The sequence below is a fragment of the Calliphora vicina genome, chromosome 2, assembly GCF_958450345.1.
Source record: "Calliphora vicina chromosome 2, idCalVici1.1, whole genome shotgun sequence".
Classification (NCBI taxonomy): Eukaryota; Metazoa; Arthropoda; class Insecta; order Diptera; family Calliphoridae; genus Calliphora; species Calliphora vicina.
Genome location: NC_088781.1, coordinates 56,913,859 through 56,929,512, shown reverse-complemented (window position 1 = coordinate 56,929,512; position 15,654 = coordinate 56,913,859). Strand labels below are relative to the sequence as shown.

Below are 15,654 nucleotides of genomic sequence, written 5' to 3'. Positions count from 1 at the left end.
CGAACATTTCAAAATCTTTCCAAGAGAAATTCCAAATATTGAAAAATTTGACCTTTGACCTTCACGATTTAAGGGTTAACGTTTTTTGATTTTAGTAAAAGTTTCAGAGTATATTTAGAATTATCTGGACTATAATATTCTAATTAAGTTTTGCTTAAAATTCATAAGAGTAAGAAAATAGAGCTCATTGGCCTAAAAATTGCCAAATAATTGTTTTTTCTCGAAAATTTCAAAATTTAAATCGCAGGTACGGAAAAACTATAAGAGATATTTTCATAATTTTTTCACGATTTAATTCCCTATTATACTCTTAATAAATCCCAATGAGATGATCAAAAAATTCTGAAATTTGTTTAACAAAATTTTTAAAAATTTGAAAATGGAGTTTTGAAACTGCCGTTAAAAAAATTAAATTTTTTTGTTCATACCTAAGAATAGGTTAACGGTATCCTACGAAGACAAAAACTCATATACAAGTAAATATGGACATATTTTAAGTAAAAATGAGCTTTTATTTTAATATTTCTCAAAATATGTTAATTTTGTTCCAACATTTCTTGTTCTAGTGGCCTGAGACACGTTAATGGCCTGGCGAATTTTTAATAACTTTAAAATTTTTTAACCGATTTCTGTTTTTTATGTCTCATTAGAACGACAATTACGTACACATTTCGATTCTTTTAAATTGAATTACAAAAGTAATTTTTTAATGGCAAAATTTTTACAAAAACTGAAAAAAATGAATTTTTTCCCCTTGTAAATGCATCTCAAAACTTCAGAGGGCTTGCGGCACGTCTTAACCCCAACCGATTTACCTAAAATTTTTTCAGGATGATTTTTTTACTAATGTTCACCAAACTGGGGGGTGAGAATGGCCAAAATCCAACTTTCGTTTATTAAGGGCCACCCTAATATGCATATCAATCCAATAATCCAACTGTGTGTATTCTGTGTAAACAAACTATTAAATTAAATATATCTTGCTTTTATTACCAAAAAAAGCGTAAATACTAAGGCCCGTTTTCTCAATGTATCGACAAACTGCCTCTTACTAAATGTCGACATAAATTTATTAGGCCGATAAACTGTTCGTTAACAATTTTGGTTCTCTCAATATACCGACAAAACACATTATTTTCAGTTGGTAATACCTCTCAAATTAGATGTGAAAGTTGGGAATCCTGCCTTCAAGTGACAACATGTTTACATAAATCAGCTGTTTAATGTGGCCATCGACAGTCGAAATCTTTAGAAAAATTCATTATCCTGCATGTCTGCCAGGTAATTAGGCCTGGCATGATAAACTCTTTTAGCATTCACTTGGAACTCATGTTGTTCGAGTTCATCCTCCATCAAATTAATGTTAATTAAACTTTTTTTTTTATAAAATCTATTTAATATCGTTTACAAAAACACAAACACATAAAAACTATGAACAGCAGTCAGCTGATTGAATTTATCTGTACGATAAATAAATAATTGGCAGATGAGGTTGGATTAGCTTTGCGACAGAATAGAAGAAAATGAGACATTAGGTGTGTTCGCGTACTTTCCAGTAAAAAATATCCAGTAACAACAATTTGTAATATAAATAATAAGTTGTATTTTATTATAAATTAATTTAAAACGTTTGTTTTGGGCTATTTTACTTATTTTCATTGCAAAACTTGTAAATTGTATTAATTTTCAACTTTTTAGTTTTGTTTGCATTTGCAACCATATGTTTTAAACGTTTTTTATGTTGATATTTTTTACTGGACAAAAAATGTCCAGTAAAAAATATCATGTTCTCTATCTACGAACTGTTACTTTTAACACTCTCTTGTTCTCTGGTTACAAGTTTTTAAAAGTAAACGAACGGAATCCCGTAACTTCCAGTGATAATTTGTACAAATTATTACAAATTATCAAGTACGCGGACACAACTGTTGAGAAAGCCAAATTTCTTTAATCTGCTGTTTTTCGTTGCGAATAAATATAATCTCCTAATGAGAAAACGGCCCTAAGATTACCAGATTGTTAGGTTTTCCAAAAAATAAAACAGATGAACTGTTTCCAATATCTAACTTCAATATTTTTCTATTTTATTTCTGTTTTTTATACCCCCCACCACCGCAAATGGTGAATGAGTGTATTTATAAGTTTGTCATTCCATGTGTAACATTGAGAAATAATCATCTAAGACCCAACAAAACATGTACACTAGAATGGGTCAATTCGTATGGAGCCAAAAAAAATGCAAGAAGCGGTTATCAAAATCGTAAACTACGATGAATTCTAAGAATGTTTGCCGAAGAAACCAAGGGTCTAAAATCAAAACCGAGCTTCCCATTTTTAACGCAAAAGTTTTCCTTTCGTATTTTATATTTTTGTTTAAATATGATAACATTTTATTGAGCCTTTTTAGAAACTTGACTATGTTTGGGATTGTTCGATAGGAAAGAAAGGCAAAAAAGATGAATCTTTGCAAATGGAAGAGATTATCAATAAACTACACCCGAGGATGGTTACAAAATCTCATATTGTGGTTGTGCCAGAACCTATAACCGATATTTTAGGTCACAGTGGGGGAAATGAAAAATAAAAAAGGTGCAAATAAACTTGTAAGTTCTAAACCGATAATCCGATTTTAATAAAATTTCCCACGACTATAGAGGGGGTGTTTCTAGGCTTATGTTTTGAATTTGGATTTTCAACACTAAGGCGGAGTCTCAAGAACCCAAATTGGGGTGCCTCGGGTATATTATAAATTAAAAATAATGCAAAACTTTTGTTCTCTATCCGATTAGAAATATTTGTATATATTTGGAATCTACTTGAAGAGAGCTACAAAAAATAGTTTACGAGATATTCACCATTGAAAATTAAAATTTTATGTTTTTTACTTACCTTGGTCTTTATTTTTGCAAATTACGGATCCAAATCTCTCCCGATTTTTTCAAATATATTTCCTTTAATTAACAATAAATTTATTAGTATTATAAGGAAAGAATTATTTAAAAATCGATACCGAAGTATCGATATTTTATTTAAATGATTCAAAAATCTTTTTTAATTTTTAATATACCCGAGACATCCCAATTTGGGGCCTTGAGGCTCCGCCCCAACTTAATGTTGAAAGTCTGAATTTAAAACTTATGCTCAATAACAACTCTATAGTCGTGAGAAATTTTATTAAAATCGGATTATTGGTTTAGAACTTACAAGTTCATTTGCACCTTTTTATACCCTCCACCACCATAAGTGGTGAATGAGGGTATATATAAGTTTGTTATTCCGTGTGTTACATTGAGAAATATTCATCTGAGACCCAACAAAGTATATATATTATTCATCCTTATGAAATTCTAATTCGATTGAGCTATGTCCGTCTGCCTGTCCGTCTGTCTCTGTAAAACACGCTCACGTCCAAAATAGACAAACAAAATCGGTAAACTTGCAAGAAATATGTTTAGTGTTCTCCTAAGCAGTTTGGTATTGAAAATTAGCAAAATCGGTTCAGTGAAACAAGAGTTATGAACAAAAATGTGAGACAACCTAAAAAAAACATGATAATTTTAAAATTGTTTTTGTTATTTCTGCAAATACATTGCCGATAATACCATCAAATTTTACACACGTTATTTTTATGTTAAAAGGACTAACTCTGGTAAAAATTATAGGAATCGGTCCATTATTTCTCCTAGCCCCCATACAAATTTCTTCGCGAAATATGGTTCTGTGGTCTGTAAATGCCTACCAAATTGCAGTATCCACACAAAATTCAGGAAAAATAAGTTTCGTGCTTAAAAAAATCACAACACCCAATTTTTTGTTGATCGGCCCTGATTTGACCATATAAAGTTCACTTCCGAAAATCACTTAAATAAGCATAAATTTCTTATAAATATCGCTATTAAGTTTAAATTCATCATACATAGTCCCCATATATACCAAAATCGCTATACCTAATTATATGAAGATCGGCCTATATATGGTTACAGCTCCCATATAAGGACCACTTTCGAAAAACACATTAACCTACATACATATCTAAAAAATATCAATATCAAAACAAAATTTTATACAAATCTCTAGTTTGTATTTAGAAATTATACTACAGAATTTTTTGAATATCGGTCCATAGTTGACCATAGCTCCCATTTAAGGTTCACTTCTGAAAATCAGTTAAGTACTCATAAATCTCTTATAAATAGCTTTATCATGCTAAAATTAATTAATAAAATAATAAGCATATACATAGAAATAACTGTACCAAATTTTACGCAGATTGGCCAATAATTGGTCATAGTTCCCATATAAGGCCCATTTCCGAAAAAGATATTAACCTTAATAAATATTTGAAACAAATCGATATCAAAATCAAATTACGCACAAATATAGTTATCAGGTTGAAATTCGAAACAAATTTGTTCTATATATACAAAAATCGATGTACCAAATGTTACGATGATAGGCCCATTATTGGCCATAGCCTCCATATAAGAACTTCCGGGAAACACAATAACCTGCACAAATATCCAAAATAATCTGTACTGAACCAAAATTTTACACCGATCAGTAATTTGTATCCAAGAATCGTAGTACAAGATTTTTTAAATATTGGTCAATAATTCGCCATAGCTCCCATATAAGATCCACTCTTGTAAATGGCGTTGTTTATATGAAATTGTACAAAAATAACACTCAAATACTTAGACCCATAATAGGTCATAGGTTTCACACATTGAACCAAAATAGTACAGAGATCAGTAATTTTTAAAATCTGTTGATCCAAACGTATTAACTTATTATTAAGGACATAAATTTCATACGTTCTAATCGGAATTTCAAATAAATATCTACATTTGAAATAAAATATCTTCTGCGTAAACTAGTCTTACTAACAATTGTTATATTATTTCAGTTGTTATACCATCATATTTAGGTGGAGGGTATTTAAGATTCGGCAAGGCCGAATATAGTACTCGTACTTGTTTTATTTTTCATTTCCTCCACTGTGACCTAAAATATCGGTTTTAGGTACTCGCACAACTACAATATGAGATTTTGTAACCATCCTCGGGTGCAGTTTAATGTTAATCTTCTCCATTTGTAAAGATTCATCTTTTTTGCCTTTCTTTCCTATCGTACAATCCCAAACATAGTCAAGTTTCTTAAAAGGCTTAATAAAATGTACATAAGTATATTTAAACAAAAATATAAAATACGAAAGGAAAATTTTCGCGTTAAAAATGGGAAGCTCCATTTTGATTTTAGACCCATGGTTTCTTCGGCAAAACTTCTTAGAATTCATCGTATATTACGATTTTTATAACCGCTTTGTCGAGAAAAAAATTGACCCACTGTAATGTACATATATTATTGATCCTTATGAAATTTTAAGTCGATTGTCTGTCTGTTAAAACTTTCCGAAGCCTCCAAATAACTTAGACCCCTTTCACACTAGGCAATTTAGTTGCGCAAGTCTCTTGTGTTTATAGATACCAGAGGTAATGTCGGGTTGAGGAGAAGAAAATTTAGCATGCTGTTTTGTTGTTGGGCAATAGACTTGCGCAACTAACTTGCCTAGTGTGAATGTGGCCTTACATACCTTAGTAAGTTGGACCTACAATGGGTCAAAATCGGAAAAAAATATTTTTTAACCCGAATTTTTTTTTCACCAACAGTTTTTTTTCTCAAAATTTTAAAATTTCAAAAATTTTAGAAAAACAATTAGAAAAAAAATTTTCCCAAAAAATTAAAAAAAATAATTTGGTTTACCTAAAAATATTTAAAATTTTTATTTTGAAGTATAATTTGGTGAATGGTATATAAGAATCGGCACAGCCGAATATAGCTCTCTTACATGTTTTTTAATAACTAGCTAAAACTCGGTGTGCTTCGCTACCCTTACCGTAATGATTTACAATATACTATATTTAGTCTATCTAAAATTATTTTCTAATGTAATAAAAAATACATTATTTATTTTCTAACCTTAATGTTAATTGTAATAAACTAGAAAAGTTTAGAACACAAAAATATTTGTATTTAATGTATGGTGCATTTCATGCCAACTTTTGAAATCGATGTCTTCCGATCGGGATGAAATTTTCACCAAAGTATTGGATAGTAATTCAGACAGAATTTTTAAACAAGATCTGTGGAAAAGGGTCAAAATTTGACATTTTGGCCAAGTAAGAGTTTTTCTCATCCATGAAACTTATTACCTAATGTTCTTAACAAAATGTGTCCCAAATAGTTTAGATAGCTATTTTTTCAAACTTTCAAAAAAAAAATTTAAAAAAAATAAAAAAAATTTTAAATTTTTTTTCCGAAATCAAAACCTTATTTAATTTTTTTTTTTCAAAATGGGCCTTTTTTCTTAAAATAAAGCATTGACATTTTCCTTGAAGACCTATTTGGTCGCTTAGTGGGATGCGAGTTGGATATCTATCAAAATAAATATTTTGTAACTCAAGACATAAAAATGTCAAATTTTGACCCCCACTTACTCAGACAGTTCTCGACCGATCTTGTTGGAAAATTGTGTCTGAATTTCATACCGATCGGAAGACATCGATTCCAAAAGTTGGTTCACTTGACATCAAAGGCCCCATATGTATTTGTAAAAATTATTAATCTGGATACTCCATTAGTTAAGAAGTTATGAATCAAAATTTGTTAAAAATTTCCATAAAATATGTATGTATGTACAGTGACCCACAAAAGTCTACGTACGACCATTATTTTCGTAACTCCCGGACTTCTAAACTATAATAAGTAATAGTAATGATGCAGTTTTATTTCAAATGCATTTTTATTACTATAACAATTATTCACAAAATATTAAAAAAATATGTTGACAAAAGTCTACATACGATCTGTACACTAAATAAACATTTTTCAGCGAATACAAATTTTCATTAAATTCAATATTTCGTTGGGTATCTATAAGCGTCTGGGCATCGAAGCAACTAAATTTTCCAGTTCTGCGGACGTTATACTTTGCCATTCTTCTGGAAGGTTCTCCTCTAACATTGGTGCACAAGTAATAAGATGTTTTCGGATCTTCCGTTGTAGAATTTCCCACACGCGCTCAATAACATTTAAGTCCGGGCTTTGAGGTGGTGTGTACAATTGTCATGGGGCATGGTAGAGTAGCCAATCTTTGACAATTTGAGACCAATGTTTCGGATCGTTATCTTGCTGAAAAATCCAACTTTAACCAAGAGTTAAAATATCAACGGATGCTCTCAAATTTTGTTCCAAAATGGATTTGTATTGATAACGATCCATATTACCCCCAATAATCACTAACTTTCCCACTCCAGAAGCAGCGACAGTACCCCAAACCATCACACTGTATTTGTTTTGCGCCATACTTTATCTCTCTCCAACACTTCCAAATATTTTATACTTCAACTCATCAGTGAACAAAACTCGCTTCCAGAATTCCATGTCCTTTTCAAAGTGCTTTTGACCGAATTCCAAACGAAGTTTGCAATCCGTTCGATAATTTACGAGGAGTTCTGCTTTAATTACCATTATTATTTAAGGTTCTTTGAGTTGTTCGTGGATGAACAATAGCTTCTGATCTTGTTGCGAGTTCTTTGGCCAATTTTGTGGTATTTACTTTTGAGTTTTTGTTGACTTCTTTTAAAATGAAGATTACATCTCTACGATGTAGTTTCTTTGGGCTACCAAAGCTTGATTATCTGTAGTATTAAAAAAAAAACAGGATATGCTGTGGTCGTATGTAGACTTTTGTCAATGTTTTTTTTATTGTTTTTTATGAATAATTTTGCAAGTTTACATTGCAACAACATTTCTTTTGGTGCATAGCAATAAAAATAGATTTCAAACATAACTGCATTATTATTTTTTTATTTACCGGGTTTTCTCTTATAAAGTGGCAAAAATTGTGGTCGTACGTAGACTTATGTCTACCACTGTATATGCTAATAACCGAAGTCATTTATGTATTTGTACATATTTTTAAGCTTGATAATAGTCGAATACAGCATTAAACAAGTAAGAGTACTATATTCGGCCGTGCCGAATCTTAAATACCCTCCACCAAAATATGATGGTATAACAACTGAAATAATATAAAAAAATTGTTAGAAATACTAGTTTACGCAGAAACTATTTTGTTTCAAAAGTACATAAAGATTGTATATAATTCAGCAATTTATAATTGAAATTCATATTGAAACGTATGAAATTTAACAATTTATATACTTAATAATTAGTTAATACGTTTGGATCAACATTTTTCCTTTTTAACGTCAAGTGAAGAAACAGAGTATAATAAAGGGTGGTGGAGGGTATACAAATATATTTAGACAAATTTCAAAATATTTGGTTGTGGGACTTATATGGGACCTATCATAGTAAAATTTGATACATCGATTTTTGTATATATTGAACAAATTTGTTTCGAATTTCAACCTGATAACTTATTTATGAGGATTTTAGTGATTTTCAGGAGTGGACCTTATATGGGAGCTATGGTTAAATATGGACCGATATTCACAAAATCCAGTAGTATGATTGCTGGATAAAAATTACTGATCTGTGCGTAATTTCATTTAAAATATCGATTTGTTTTAAATATTTATTAAGGTTAATATATTTTTCGGAAATGGGCCTTATAGGGGAGCTATGAGCAATTATCGGTCAATCTGCGTAAAATTTGGTAGAGTGATTTCTATGTATATGAGTATTATTTGTGTCAAATGATAGAGGTATTTATAAGAGATTTATGAGTACTTAACTGATTTTCGGAAGTGGACCTTATATGGGAGCTATGGTCAAATATGGATCGATATTCACAAAATCCTGTAGTATGATTTCTAAATATAAATTACAGATTTGTGTAAAATTTTGTTTTGATATTGATATTTTTTAGATATTTATGTAGGTTAATGAGTTTTTCGAAAGTGGTCCTTATATGGGAGCTATAACCAATTATGGACCGATCTTCATAGAATTAGGTATAGCGATTTTGGTATATATGGGGACTATTTATGACGAATTTCACCTTAATAGCGATATTTATAAGACATTTATGCTTATTTAAGTGATTTTCGGAAGTGAACTTTATATGGCGGCTATGGTCAAATATGGGACGATCCACAAATAATTTGATGTTATAAATTTTTTAAGCACGAAAATATTTTTACTGAATTTTGTGTGGATACTACAATTTTATAGGAATTTACAGACCATACAACCATATTTCGGGAAGAAATTTGTATGAGGGCTAGGAGAAATCAGGAACCGATTCTTATAATTTTTACCAGAGTTAGTCCTTTTAACATAAAAATAACGTGTGTAAAATTTGATGGTATTATCTGCAATATATTTGCACAAATAACAAAAACAATTTTAAAATTATCAAGTTTTTTTTTAGGTTGTCTTAGATTTTGGTTCTTAACTCTGGTTCCACTGAACCGATTTTTCTGAATTTCAATATGAATTGCAAGTTTACCAATTTTCGTTGCCTATTTTGGACGTGAGCATGTTTTACACAGACAGACAGACGGACAGACGGACAGACGGACATGGCTCAATCGACTTAGAATTTCATAAGGATCAATAATATATATACTTTGTTGGGTCTCAGATGAATATTTCTCAATGTTACACACGGAATGACAAACTTATATATACCCTCATTCACCACTTATGTTGGTGGAGGGTATAAAAATATGAAAAACATGGTATTATTTTTTTCGCTGTTGTTAAAAAATTGCACCAAATGCAATAAAGTTTTTTGTTAAATATTTTCAATTATTTTGAAATATAAAACATTTTGCTCCTTCTTTAGGTTGTTTTATAATTAGTAACAACTGCGGACATATTTCAAAAGATTTAAATAAAAAGCACACTTGAAAAAAAAAGTTTAAATTATTTATATAATTTTTCCGATTCCAAAAAAAAAATTTTTCCGAACAGAATTAAAAAAATACATTTTCATGTGTTTCTGAAACAAAATTTTTAAAAAGATCTGTATTTACTATATTTCAAGTTACAGTAGGGTCTAGATATATAAACGGGCTTCGACGGTCTTTTTTTGGCAAGCTATGTAATGTTCTTAGAAAAAAAAATATCAGTATATTTGAGACCCAAGTTTAAAGGACTATAACAGAAAAACGATGGGCATCTTCGTATATATAAAATATAAGATATACACTTAATAAAAGTCTGTATCAATGTTTATCTATGTTTTGAAGTATGAATTTCTATACGGTAAAACAATTGAGATATATGTAATTTAGCAACCAGTGAAATGCGCATAGGAACTAGCTTATCCCCCAACAATAAATGTCAGTGAATTTATCAATAACACTATGCAACAAATGAAGACTTTTGGAAAAACACAAGATCAGGTTGGACTCTACTACCAAAGGGTAGTAAAACCCTTTTTTTAAAATAACTTCCAATTTTTCAATAATAATATTTTGCAAAGTTGTAGCTACGGTAAATCTGAATAACTCCTGTGAACATGTCAATGCAATCCGAACATATATAGGCATTCTAAATAGCAGTCAAAAATCACTTTGTAGCTTAAAAATTTTAGTTTTGTACTATTTTTTTTTTGACTCTAAAATAAAAATTGTTTGTTAAAAATGTATGTTCGAGTGTAAACTTCTCTATTGTACTGGAATAACGAAGAATGGGCAAATCATTATCGGTATGATCCGGGCGCATCACTTTATCCAATCTTGATCAATCAACACCGGCTTGATGCAAGATATGAAATTTTAGAAAGTGGGCAAGGTTTGTGGAGCTTCTGAATAGTAAATATAAGCTTTTTATATAAGTATTTGATATCGGTGGAAAACTTATGACTTGGAGATTGACATTTTAGTGAAATGAATTAATTTTGTGTTTTTTCGGACGTATTTTACCTTAAAAACTAATAATATTATAAAATGGTGATTTTCCATCAAGAAAAATAAAAACTTTGAATTAATGTAAAATTTGAAGAGTTACAGACATCACAATAAAATTTGGAAGTAATATAGATCTAAATGTTCTTAAGTCAATGGCAACACTAATGTTGCCATTCTTTGTTATGTATGATAGTAAAAAACATTTTGTATGTATATAAACAATATATAGGGCTATACAAATATGACGAGTTTTTAAGGATCGGTGCTTTGCGTTTTTAGAATTTTTTACTCAAACCTAAAATTTTTTTTCAAAATTGGCCAAGTTTGGATAGGGCTGGGGGCTACAATGTCCGCTTAAGTTAGTCAAATTTTACTTTATACGTTTTTGCATTAAGTTCTCTTTCCAGATCATAAAAAATATATAAAGCCACGAAGAAAATTTGTTTTTTATAAAAGAAAATATATGGAGACTTTTTTGGGAAAAAACTTAAAAAACTCAGGTTTGTTTTATTTTCAGGGTTTGTTTTATTTTCTTTAGAATTTTATCGCAAATATACGTCATATATAAAAAACAAATTTCGAACTTTCGTAGGCCCATCATATATAAAATACAAAAAAAAGATCGAGCAAAATTTAAAAACAAAATTAAACTTAAATATCTCTTGAACTAAAAGAGATAACCTACAGATAAAAGCATATTTTTGTATACCTTCTCAAGGACTATCTAAATTTTTAATTTCATTCGGATCACAAATGGCTTTTTGGAGATTTTTCTTTAAATGTGTGACATTGAGGGTCCACTCACTGATCCCCATTCCGAACACCTCAGCCGAGTAAATAATACAGCACAACATAGAAGTGTGGACTTGATCATACTATTTTAACAAAAAATCTTTGTTTTAGCGCCAAAAAATAGTAAAAACGAAAATTGTTAAGGTACAAAGTGAACTTTGTGTGCTATTTATAGTGACTATACACGTTCAGAATGCATTGGTATGTTCTCAAGAGTTGTTCAACTTTACCGAAGCTACAACTTTGTTAAATATTGTTAGGAGAACCTGTGTGCTATTTATAGTGACTATACACGTTCAGAATGCATTGGTATGTTCTCAAGAGTTGTTCAACTTTACCGAAGCTACAACTTTGTTAAATATTGTTAGGAGAACCTGGAAGTTTTTCTAAAAAAAGTAAAAAAAAAAAATGTTCTTCTTATATTTTTTCAACATAAGTGCACGAAAAAGCTATTTTTTGGAAAAAAAATTTTAACAAAATTTATTTGGCGGACTCTTAGCTATATTATTGCCATATAAAGTTAAGCCGTATCACAAAGTCTGAATTAGCTGTTAACCAAAAACTGAGGCCCCACTGTTTTTTAGAGGCCCCACTGTTTTTCAGAAACTTTGGGGGCCCATCAAAAAAAAAATCGGTCACCAAAATGGACAAACTGAGTACAAGGTTTTATTACACTTTGGTAGTAGAGTCGAACCTATACTGTCATGATCTTGTGTTTTTTTCACTGTTGCACTGTGTAATTGGGAAATTTAGCACAATTCTTACTATAATATTAATTTTGTATTTGTATAACTCTTTAAAAAAATTTGGTTTATTTTAGAAATTGTTGTTGGTGCGTGATGTTTTTGATTCCAAATGACCTAAAAAAAAAGATTTTCATTACTTATACAACATTGCAATGTATTGGCCATCACGTAGTGGTATGCGAAAAATTTCGCCAAAATTAGTTATACATATCCCTAATGTACATATATAAAATCTAATTCAATTAAAAATGCTATGGATCCTAGATTTCTATAGCAAATTGTTAAAAGTTTTATCAAAAACATCCGTTGGAAATCCGTTTAGATATTTTGTGATCTTAATGAAATTCGTAGAGCAACAAAACATAATTCCAGCAAATGTATAACGGAATGCAGTGTGTATGTCCTCTAACCAGGGTATTTTTGAGCAGATGTCAGGACAAAATATTATATCTTTCAAGGTAAAAAACTGGTAATCATGGAAAAAAATATTTGATAATTATTCGAAAAGATTAATGCAAATTATTACAAAATATTTACCTCTGCAAAGGGCGAATTGTAACCAACAATTATAAAATCTTGGTTACGACCATCAATGGACTTAACATAAGACCAAATGTAGGCTGGTATAGTTAGATTTTTCGAATCAATCTGTAATAAATAATGGAAACAATGAATGTGTAATTTAAACATATTTAAATCTTAAAGATTCTGCTGTGGTGGCACACCTTACCTTACCTTCAGTTCAAGTTTTTTACTTTGTTTGTGTGTTAAATTTAGCGGAAGTTCAAGCATGTGCGAAGTTCCGGTAAAGATTTGAAAACTATTTTTGCCGGCATAGTTTTCCAAAGTATTAATGAAAAGTTTCCAGTTTCCCAGACGTAAATTGCGCCACCATATAATATTTAAAAAATCATTGTACTCTTTGAAATATTTTGCATACGAATGGCCCTGTACAATGGACGATACCTCTAGGTCGGCGAATGACACTAGTGGATTTAATCGACTTAAATCCTTTAAATTTTGTTGTAATAATTCATTGCTGCAAAATACATTTGATGTTTAAATATTTTTGTTTTTATATTTTGTTTAAACCCTAAACTTACGTTAATGGTAAAGACTTTTTAGTTTTTAAAACTTGCGGTGAATAACCTAGCAAGTCATTCAATTTCATATTCCTGATCTAATTTGTTTAAAGGAATAAAATACATTTTATGATAATGATATACATCGCATTAAGTATCGGTTCTTTATAACACACTTACCATTTCTGCGTTAGTGTTTTGAGAATATTGCACGTTGTAATTAATAACTCGGAGAGAGTCTACTTCCAAATCGAAACACATTACAGCCAAAATCATCTCATAAATATTTACTTTCGCCGATAACAATAAATTACTCGAATTTAAAGAGTCACACCATGAAAATTGAGCATTACTTTCGGAAATAATATTCCAATTCAGTTGAACGCATTCGAAAAATTTTCTATAGTTACTTCTATAGTTACAAGATAATTCAATAGACTGCATTTGTTCAAAAAAGGGGATGCTTCAGAAAGCTTTTTTCGAAGATCTGTAAATATTTAGAAATGAAAAAAGACACAAAATGAGTTCTTTAAGATAAATGTTGTTTAAATTAATGTAAGATTGAAGTAGTAAATTTAAGTTGTAATTAATGACCTTAACCCTGCCACTAAAGTTGGTGGTATCCTAATTACCAGGGCAACCAAAAATATGCAATATCATATTTTTTGCTGTGCGTCGTATAAACATATGAGTTAGCTATTTATCCGTTTCAGGCAATTATAAGAATTTTGGCATCGATTTATTAGTGCATATTTTTGCATATTTTGCTCATTACTGCATATTTTTGCATATTTTGCATTTTATAGCATAGTTTTGCATATTTAACTCATAACTGCATATTTTCTTTATTTCCATTATTTTATATTCTAAATATAATTTTATTGCTTGTATTGTAATTTTTCATTTCTATATTTTACAATTTTGTTAAGGTCCAATAATAATTTGCCTAAACTACTTAAAGAAAAAAATAGAGTACCCATTATCGACTTATCTTCATTAAATTTTCATTGACTTAAGGGATCTTAGTTTGAATTAAATTAAAAATATTCACACACAAATATCAAAATAGTAAAAAATACAAAAAAATTAAAAGAAAAAAAATGGGCAACTTCTTAACAAAATGTTGGATACATTTAAAAAAAAAAAAACTTAAGGTTGCTTGAGACAGTTAATGCCCAATCATGCATTAACAGTTTACCACTAATGTAAACAACTTTTCAGCAAATGTTCAGAATATTAAGATCCATCGAAAATATCATGTTCAAAAATATCACAAATTGTAACAAAAACATTAGGAAATCATTAAAAAACAATCAATTGATGAGAAAGGAAGAAACATAGGAAATGTCACGGTATTTTGAGTTCCAATAATAAAAATGCAAAAAAGTTTTTTTTTTATTTTTCCGCAGTTTTAAAGAAAACAAAGTCAAATTTAGATGTTAATCTTCATATATGATAAATGCTCCAAAATCCACTGCAATTTTTTACGAAACAATTACAAACGCTCTCTATAGCGATTTGGAAACATAATTCAAATGAGAAATTCTTAATATTCTCTCCTTACAATATTATGCAACTAATTACTAAACAAATTTGTATTTACTTTGAATATTATTTTTGATAAAACATTGAAATCAAACAATAACCAACTATTTTTAAATGCATATTTTTTATATTTTAAGAGCATATTATGGTTGCCCTGCTAATAACTCTGTGTTAAAGATCGAAATATTTGGATTTCAATTCGTGGAGCGGACAAAATTAATAATTGAATTCTATTTTTTATTGATAAAATCAATGATATTTATTACAGTTATTATATATTGCAAGTTTATATCAAATCAAAAAAAAAATTATGATTTATTGAAAAGTGCACATTAGAGTGGCTCTTTATCGTTTTACGATAGTCCCAAATTATAAAATTGTTCTCCATCAGCTAAAAACCACGTATTTCAGGGCTATACAAATATTAAGGTTTTTCGAAGATAGATGATTTGCGTTTTTTTAATTTTCTACCTAATTTTTCAAAATTGGCCAAGATTTGATAGGTCTAGGGGGGATATGTTCACTAAAATGAGCACCATTTTATTTTACACGCTTCTGCATTAAGTTCTCTTTCCAGATCATATATAAATTATATATTGCCTC

General features: G+C 29.7%; 1 protein-coding gene across 1 annotated transcript; it reads right to left on the bottom strand.

Moving 5' to 3' along the window:
• Nucleotides 1–12,692: 12,692 nt before the first annotated feature.
• LOC135950466 (uncharacterized) lies at nucleotides 12,693–13,782 on the bottom strand. Its single transcript, XM_065500006.1, has 5 exons — nucleotides 13,687–13,782; nucleotides 13,528–13,604; nucleotides 13,160–13,463; nucleotides 12,962–13,072; nucleotides 12,693–12,890 (listed from the first exon to the last, which is right to left on the bottom strand). The coding sequence occupies exons 1-5, from the start codon at nucleotides 13,780–13,782 to the stop codon at nucleotides 12,693–12,695; spliced, it is 786 nt and encodes a 261-aa protein (XP_065356078.1).
• Between the last annotated feature and the right edge of the window lie 1,872 nt (nucleotides 13,783–15,654).

Bases quoted from the DNA above. Each gene is read 5' to 3' on its own strand.
- LOC135950466 (XM_065500006.1), bottom strand. From the start codon at position 13,782: ATGATTTTGGCTGTAATGTGTTTCGATTTGGAAGTAGACTCTCTCCGA. The intron at 13,605-13,686 runs GTAAGTGTGTTA...TAAACAAATTAG, and splicing joins AAAACACTAACGCAGAAATG to ATCAGGAATATGAAATTGAA. The intron at 12,891-12,961 runs GTAAATATTTTG...CATGATTACCAG, and splicing joins ACAATTCGCCCTTTGCAGAG to TTTTTTACCTTGAAAGATAT.